The sequence below is a fragment of the Homarus americanus genome, unplaced genomic scaffold, assembly GCF_018991925.1.
Source record: "Homarus americanus isolate GMGI-L3 unplaced genomic scaffold, GMGI_Hamer_2.0 scaffold34345, whole genome shotgun sequence".
NCBI classification, from domain to species: domain Eukaryota; kingdom Metazoa; phylum Arthropoda; class Malacostraca; order Decapoda; family Nephropidae; genus Homarus; species Homarus americanus.
The window spans coordinates 1,196,370-1,205,520 of NW_024736072.1; the positions used below are offsets into that span (position 1 = coordinate 1,196,370).

At 45.2% G+C, this 9,151-nt stretch overlaps 1 protein-coding gene across 1 annotated transcript; it reads left to right on the forward strand.

Moving 5' to 3' along the window:
• The first annotated feature begins 2,678 nt into the window (after nucleotides 1-2,678).
• Nucleotides 2,679-7,700, forward strand: LOC121871924 (proline-rich protein 36-like). Its single transcript, XM_042374525.1, has 2 exons — nucleotides 2,679-3,530; nucleotides 4,347-7,700. The coding sequence occupies exons 1-2, from the start codon at nucleotides 2,679-2,681 to the stop codon at nucleotides 7,698-7,700; spliced, it is 4,206 nt and encodes a 1,401-aa protein (XP_042230459.1).
• Nucleotides 7,701-9,151: the final 1,451 nt, after the last annotated feature.

Here is a 9,151-nt window from a genome sequence, read left to right on the forward strand (position 1 = left end):
ATAAACATGAAGGGGGCCTAATCTTTATGTGATCCCATTCTTTATCAATTTCACTGGGGTTTAAACACAAATTGAATACAAGGAATAAAGAGAAGACATTAGTTGGTGTTTTTTAATACACTGAAGATAAATAATCACGCAATATATTCTGAAGGTATAAAGTTAATTTCTTTAACCAGAACACACACACACACACACACACACACACACACACACACACACACACACTGTTAAGGTGACTCGTGTACAGCCAAATACTATGGGACCTTCACATCAAACACTATAACTATACTACGTGATACACAGGGTGGCCAAGGAGTGTCGCTAATATATCCATTATTTATTAAGAATACATCGAGCGAGAGAGAGAGAGAGAGAGAGAGAGAGAGAGAGAGAGAGAGAGAGAGAGAGAGAGACTTGTCACTGTAACATTAAAAAAGCATTACTGAAAATACACAAAGCACAAATATCTATCATAAATAACGTATACATAGCAATACTCTGGGGCCTACCAACGAGTGACCCGCCCACGGTGAGCTTAAGGGCGTGCGTCAGTGATGTGGTTGTTGTTGTTGTGATACCCTATTTCCTCTCTGCTTTGTGTTTTCAGTTGTAAATACATTCTTTGGTAAATATTAAGACGTTGTGTAAATTAATCATATTTATTTGTATAGTTATTGTTTAATAAACTTAACTGATCAAAACTATTTTCAATCTCTCTTTTCTTTTTTTAGGTAAAGTGTTAATGTGTCCTTGTATGTCAGAATAACCCAGGCCACGTGTTGGTAATTTCTTCCTTAAACAGATATATTCTTCAACAAAATCCCTGATTACAATAATGTCCCTTAACAAACTCATCAGATCTTGTACTACTTAACTGTGATAAACTAAAACATATTGGTAACGTTATCCAGGTAAAATTATGTTTGGATGATCAATTTATCATAATATAATAATATCTGTGAGACACCAAGACCAGTAAGGTTGTCCCAGTGGGTGGAGCCAGCCTGGGTGTAGCGGAGGGCGGCGGTCAAGCTAGGTAAGACCCTGGTGTGACGGGACACGTGCATGGCATGGCCACTCTGACACGTGTCAAACAAGACGTGCATGTGTCTTATGATGCCACGTGTTATCCACCTCACTGTTGGTCTGACTGTGTAGCTGTTGTCTGACTGTGCAGCTGTTGTCTGACTGTGCAGCTGCTGTCTGACTGTGCAGCTGCTGTCTGACTGTGCAGCTGTTGTCTGACTGTGTAGCTGCTGTCTGACTGTGCAGCTGTTGTCTGACTGTGCAGCTGCTGTCTGACTGTGCAGCTGTTGTCTGACTGTGTAGCTGCTGTCTGACTGTGCAGCTGTTGTCTGACTGTGCAGCTGCTGTCTGACTGTGCAGCTGTTGTCTGACTGTGTAGCTGTTGACTGACTGTGCAGCTGTTGTCTGACTGTGCAGCTGCTGTCTGACTGTGCAGCTGCTGTCTGACTGTGCAGACTGCTGCTGTCTGACTGTGCAGCTGTTGTCTGACTGTGCAGCTGCTGTCTGACTGTGCAGCTGTTGTCTGACTGTGTAGCTGTTGACTGACTGTGCAGCTGTTGTCTGACTGTGCAGCTGTTGTCTGACTGTGCAGCTGTTGGCCTGACTGTGCAGCTACGGCAGTCACATTCCACGTAAATTGAATGAGCTCCACCATCCCCACCACAAGTAAACACCCCCACATTACAGTATAACTCTAACACGCATGGCACACCGTAAGTACACCTTCACCCTCGTTATCCTCACCACTAAACCATGTGTGTCCACCGTCAATCATATTCTCCAATTAAAATACCTCTAAAATTTCCCTAAACATCTTTCACCCGTAAATCAAAATATTAACACCACGTGAATTTCCCACCTCCCAGCAGCTTATAAAACTAACCTAACATAACCTAACATCTAAAAAAATATCTCCTCTTGCTTACTAAATTGACCAAACTATCACCCACTGCTTACTGACTAAACCCGCTTAACTAGTACTAATGCGGACAATAAACGCTCTCTTCTTTACCACCTGACTAAACTAACTAACACCACTTAACACACCAACTAACTAATTTGGGTCTTATTAACAACTATAATAACAAAAGTCTTTCCTGCCATTTGACTAAACCTGTTTGGCTTACTAACATAATAACAGTTTACTCCGCCAATTGAGTAAACTAGTGTGGCTTACTAATTCTGATTGCAAATAAGTTTCCTTCTGGTCGCTGAGTTGTGTGTGTATCCCGTCATGGCGACCTTCATAAACGGTGTTGTAGGACGTATGTGATAAAGTATTGGTGGTTTATTAATTATATAATCAATAAAACTTGTTATTACCTGATTATTAGCTCCCTAGTTTATTTGATCTTAAAATTAACCATCCTAACGCTAACCTAACCTAACCGAACTTATCCTAACCTAACCTAATCTACTTTAACCTAACCTAATCCTCCACATCACACTAGGGTGGTTAATCTTCAGGTAATCCCTTTAATAATTAAATAAAAAATTGCAATAATATAAAGAAATTTAATGAAGTTAATTAACATAAAATAAAGTTATTTATATAGTCATGTTTTTATTAATATTCAAGAGAGGAGTTTGCTTACTTTATTTATTTCATTACAAATATTTATGTGGATTCAAGACAGATATGTGACGATATGTTACATGTTACAGATCTCCCAGCGAACATATCGACTTCCAACACCCGACCTACCAACAGCCAACCTCTCAACAGCGAACTTTCCGAAAGCCGACCTTCCAACAGCCGACCTTCCGACAACCGACCTTCCAACAGCAGACCACCTAACACCGAACTTACCGACAGCCGACCTTCCGACAACGAACTTCCCGACAGCCGACCTTCCAACAGTAGACCATCCAACACCCGACCTCCTGACAGCCGACCAGGTGACCCTCCACAAGACTGGTCAGACCCGGGCATCCCTCAGGTGGTAGTGAAGGTGTGGGACTTTAAAGATGGCCAGTTGACTCTCGTGGCCACCAAGCAAGTCCCTTCCTCAACCTTTACACACCCCGGCGTCCCTCACGGTGCGTCGCCTCTCACACCTATCTCCATGACAGCTGAGATTGACGAGGACGTTGCTCAGAGTCTCTTAGCACAGCTGTCACCATCGGGGTCACAGCCGTCCTCATCATCGGGGTCACAGCTGTCATCATCGGGGTCAGAGTTGTCTTTATCTTTGGGGTCACAGCTGTCCTCATCATCGGAGTCACAGCTGTCCTCACCATCAGGGTCACAGCTGTCCTCACCATCAGGGTCACAGCTGTCCTCACCATCGGGTTCACAGCTGTCCTCACCATCAGGGTCACAGCTGTCCTCACCATCAGGGTCACAGACGTCCAGTCCCCAACACAAGACAAAGCCAGCGGGGCCATACAACCAACCGCATACAACCACCACGATCCAGCCACTCAGTGAGACCCACCAAGTCCACCAACATGTGCCTCCACTCCACCCACTTGCTACTGAGGAGTTACAGGCTCTCATGGTCAACATTCTGGAGGAAGACAAGTCATCTGGAGGAACACAAGAGTGGCCACCACATCTGAACGACGCTCCTCAACCACTAACAACAAGTGATCAGAAGCCGCTCCACCATCCTCAACAACAATATACTCTCCTACAACCGAAACAACCCCAACACACTCCCCAACAATTGAAACAACCACAACACACTCTCCAACAACCACAACATACTCCCCAACAATTGAAACAACAACAACAAAGTCAAGAACCACAACACACTCTACAACAACCACAACACACTCTACAACAACCACAACACACTCTACAACCACAACAAAGTCAACAACCACAACATACTCCCCAACAATTGAAACAACCACAACAAAGTCAAGAACCACAACACACTCTACAACCACAACAAAGTCAACAACCACAACACACTCTCCAACAACCACAACACACTCTCCAACAACCACAACACACTCTACAACCACAACAAAGTCAACAACCACAACACACTCTCCAACAACCACAACACACTCTACAACAACCACAATACACTCTCCAACAACCACAACACACTCTACAACAACCACAACAAAGTCAACAACCACAACACACTCTCCAACAACCACAACACACTCCCCAACAACCACAACACACTCTACAACAACCACAACAAAGTCAACAACCACAACACACTCTCCAACAACCACAACACACTTTCCAACAACCACAACACACTCTACAACAACCACAACAAAGTCAACAACCACAACACACTCTCCAACAACCACAACACACTCCCCAACAACCACAACACACTCTCCAACAACCACAACACACTCTCCAACAACCACAACAGACTCATCAACAACCGCAAGACAGTCAACAACAACAATCACAACAGACTTTACCCCAATCACAAATTCTGAAACAACCGCAAAACACCCTGCAACAACTACAGCAACCAGAAAAGACTCAGCCACCACAGCAACAAACTCTGCAACAACCACAATATACTCATCATCAATCTCAACAGACCCTACAACAACCACAACATACATTGCAACAACCACAATATACTTACCAGCAACCACAATATTCTCTTCAACAACCACAATATATTCTACAACAACCACAACAGCCTCTGCACCAACCACAACAACTTTTGCAACAACCACAACAGACTTTGAAACAACCTCATCAGCCGCTACAACCACAACATACTCTGCAACAGCCATACCATTCTCTGCAACAGCCACACCATTCTCTTCAACAACCACATCAAACTCTACAACAACCACAACATTCTTTACAACAACCACAACAGACTTTGCAACAACCACATCAGACTCTACAACCACAACATACTTTGCAACAGCCACAACATTCTCTGCAACAGCCACACCATTCTCTGCAACAGCCACATCATACTCTGCAACAACCACACCAGACTTTGCAACAACCACATCAGCCTCTACAACCACACCATACTCTGCAACAACCACAACATACTCTGCAACAACCACACCAGACTTTGAAACAACCATATCAGCCTCTACAACCACAACATACTTTGCAACACGCACAAGTGAGTCACCAACACCACCCATACCCAGCGCAACAAAACGTTTCCATCCAAGATTTCAATCAACCATTACCATTTAGCGTAGCAGCAGACAGCGGCCATGTTGACATACTTCGTCCACCTCCCATCACTGACTTCGACGCCTATATTAAGTATCTTCAGAATGTTGCCTCTAATGACACATTGTTGAGCCCATCCCTTCTCCCGTCTCCATCGTCACTGGAACAAGACTTGGAGCCACCTCAGTCAACGCCGTCATTACTGCAACAAACAGTAACATCACAGCAGCCTACACCATCGCGTCTTCACCCAAATCCATTTATCTATCCAATCTTATCTAAATATCCGAATTCATCACCAGTTCACTCGGTAGTACAACCAACTTCATTACCAGCTGCACAAGAACTATGGTTAAAACCACTAAGCCTCCAGCAGTACCCACTTCCCCTTCAGGTAGTTCCATCATCACTGCTGGCAGGATTCTCGTCCAGTCCCCCCCAAGTGACAGCGAGTCCGTCTGGTCATCTGGTTGGTCATAGCAGTCCACCAGTCACACTCCACACTACTTCTCAGGTTCTAGAGACTCTCACTCAGACTCCCAGTGTTCAAGTTGCACAAAAAAATACTGATCTCTTCAGGGACTTCACAAAAGAGATCCTGCAAAGTCTTTCCTACATAGATACACAGTCAGCGTCTGTACATAACACCTTGGTCAGTCATGAAGACAATAAAGAGACTGTGGTTGGTCTGGCTACACAACTACCCACACATAGTGGCCAGATTCCCCTCCCTTCACCTACCCGTCACCCTGTTGTCTCAGCAGATGAGTCTGACTCTTATAACACCCTCAATGATGTGATTAGTGGTGCTACCAAGGCTGCTCCACTTTACACCCACTCATTCCTTACAACACCTTTACCATCTTTAACCAAAAGAACTGGTGTCACTGACCCTTACAGTGATACGACCCCCTTTGTCATCTCTCAAGAAACATCTTCAGGAGCGACTGATAATGTTGTTTATAACTGGCAAATTATTAACAACCAGGAAGAACCTAATACACAAGATTATCAAACTCCTTACCAAGACAATCTCCCCCGCCCTATTTATAAACACCGATCCTCCAGCACATCCACTGGCACAACCACTTCAACACCTAAACCTTTTGGAGGTGTTGGTAACCCTGCTCTTCTAGGAGTGCCCGTCAGTCTTCAACATAACAGCAACACCTACGCGGAGCCCACCACCAGGCCACTACAGCAAGAACCACCACATATTTTCGGCGGTGTGGGTAACGACGCCCTGGACAGCTACCCCCTGATTGTTAGTAGTAATTTCGAAAACAAAAACCCCGACAGCTTCGTATCTCTGGAGAGCCACAACCCTTTACTTGGTGACACAACACAGATTGCGGACATGAGTGCCAGTGGTGTCATCGACGACCAGTCACTTGTGTATCCGCCGCCAATATTCCAGCCGATGTATGGGGATGAAATACCTTATATTGACGACGACTTATACAACGTGAGCAGCGCAGTGTGGCAGCAACTTCAACAACTACCCTCGTTTAATAATCTCTTCGCCGGTATAGATATTAACGATCCCAGAATTTCAGGAGTTATACAGTCATTAGTGTTACAGTCTATAGGAGCAATTGACCCACAACTGTTACATGCCCTTGAACTGGGTGACGGGCAGCTGAGATATCACCATGACTCTCTCTTATCCATCCCCGCCACACCTCTCCTACCACTCAGACCAGACATTGAACACCAGATAAAGAACATTATCAGGAACCAAGCGTGGTTTTACAGTGGCATTCCTAAATACAACGACACCCTGTACGTCGATACCTCAAACATGAATTACTTCGACAGTGGTGTTAGTCCTGACGACACACACCAGTACGTCCATCCATCCATATATGATCCCCTGGCAGGTGAAAGTACAGACAACACCAACATATCATACCAAAATTTAGTTGAGTTGATGGAAGGTACAAATGATGATATTCTCCCCCCGCCACTCATTAACCTGCAAGATGCCCTCAAGCAACACCTGGGGCCCTTCCTCTCACCTGACACATCTGACTACAGTCCCAGCCCTAGTGACTACAGTCCCAGCCCTAGTGACTACAGTCCCAGCCCTAGTGACTACACACCCTCCCCAACATATTTCAGCTCCTTCTTGATGCACTCTAGCCCCTCCCCAACACACTCTAGCCCCTCCCCAACACACTCTAGCCCCTCCCCAACACACTCTAGCCCCTCCCCCCTAGACCCTCTCCAGCACACTCTCTCCCCAGACCAACTCGTTCCAGCTCCTCCCCAACTCGTTCCAGACCCTCTCCAACTCGTTCCAGCTCCTCCCCAACTCGTTCCAGACCCTCTCCAACTCGTTCCAGCTCCTCCCCAACTCGTTCCAGACCCTCTCCAACTCGTTCCAGCTCCTCCCCAACTCGTTCCAGACCCTCTCCAACTCGTTCCAGCTCCTCCCCAACTCGTTCCAGACCCTCTCCAACTCGTTCCAGCTCCTCCCCAACTCGTTCCAGACCGTCACCAACACACTCTAGCCCCTCCCCAACGCCTACACCTTATATAAAATCCACCTCCACGACATCGCCAGGCCTACAACCTCTGAAGACAAAATTTCAGGATGTAATTAAGGAGACGCCTAAGCCTGACAGTAGTAGTTTAGACAGCTGCATGGGCAATAAGTGGTGCGCAATTGGGTTGGCACTGACTGTTGCGATGGGTGCTACAGGCGCTATGGCAGTGCCTCTCGTGGTACCGGGATTTGGACGAAAACGAAGAGACATTTCCAGGAGGTTGGCAGAAGAGGAGGAAACAGTCCGCCTGATACACTCCTACCAGCCTAAAGTCAACCTTTATGAAGCATTTATTAAGGGGCTGTTTAATGATACTAATTTAGAGCCTGACTATGAAGATCACGACAACACTACTCCCTTAGAATGGTTATATCCGTCAGAATGGTCAGCACCGTCAGATTGGTCAGCACAGTCAGCTCCGTCAGATTGGTCAGCACAGTCAGATTGGTCAGCACAGTCAGCTCCGTCAGATTGGTCAGCACCATCACCACCATCCCCACCTGACATTGCCCTCATAAACCCTCTCGTTCCTCCCATTAACCTCAAGCCGCTCCAATTCGTCGACACTGCCCCCTACCCTAACATCTTCTCCGCCGCCTCTGATGTGGAAGAAGATCAAGATGACGAAGAAGAAGCAGACACAGTGAAGAAACCACCAAAGAAGAAGAAAAAGAAAAAAAATGAAAGTGGTGGATGTTTAAGTAGTCCGAGTTGCTCCATGGCTATCGTGATGACGGTGGTTGGGATAGCTGCTGTAGGACCGATACTATCACGTGGACGGAGAAGAAGAGAAGTGCTGGAGGGAGTGGGGATAGGCCAAGATATTCTCCAAAATATTGACTCATTCTCCTCTGAAAATTATGATCTTCCGGCAACATTCTCAACGGAAACAGATCAAAAGCGAAAGAAAACGGAATATATGAAGGCGCTGCTGGGGAGACTGATACAAATGCACCCGTCACTTGAGCAGCTCATGCACATACACACTGAGAGGGAAGCCAACGCTTCACCCTATACTTCAATTAATGATAAATACTCCAACTCTAAAATTAAATTAAGAGAAATATCCCCCAAAGTTAATTAATATTTAAAACATGATCAAAATATTAAAAGAATAACAAGAAACGGAACACAATGAAGATTAGCCCCCACTTTATTTCAATTCAAGATTAATACTAAGCTGCTAACCTAACCTAACTTAACCTAACCTAAGTAGCACTAGGGTATTTAATCACTAGATAAAAAAAGCTGGGATGGCTAATCATCATGTGAAACCATAAAACTGAGCATGACTGTATTAGCCCCTTTTTAACAGACAGTAATGCTTAGATAAATGTATCTCTCTTAAGGTATTGTACAGCAAGAAGGTAGGGAGGATTATTTGGCTCTTATGAAGATTAGGAACCCCCAGTTTATATCACCTAATGATTCAACACCATAATGC

Bases quoted from the DNA above. Each gene is read 5' to 3' on its own strand.
- LOC121871924 (XM_042374525.1), top strand. From the start codon at position 2,679: ATGTTACATGTTACAGATCTCCCAGCGAACATATCGACTTCCAACACC. The intron at 3,531-4,346 runs GTCAACATTCTG...CTCCAACAACCA, and splicing joins AGGAGTTACAGGCTCTCATG to CAACACACTCTCCAACAACC.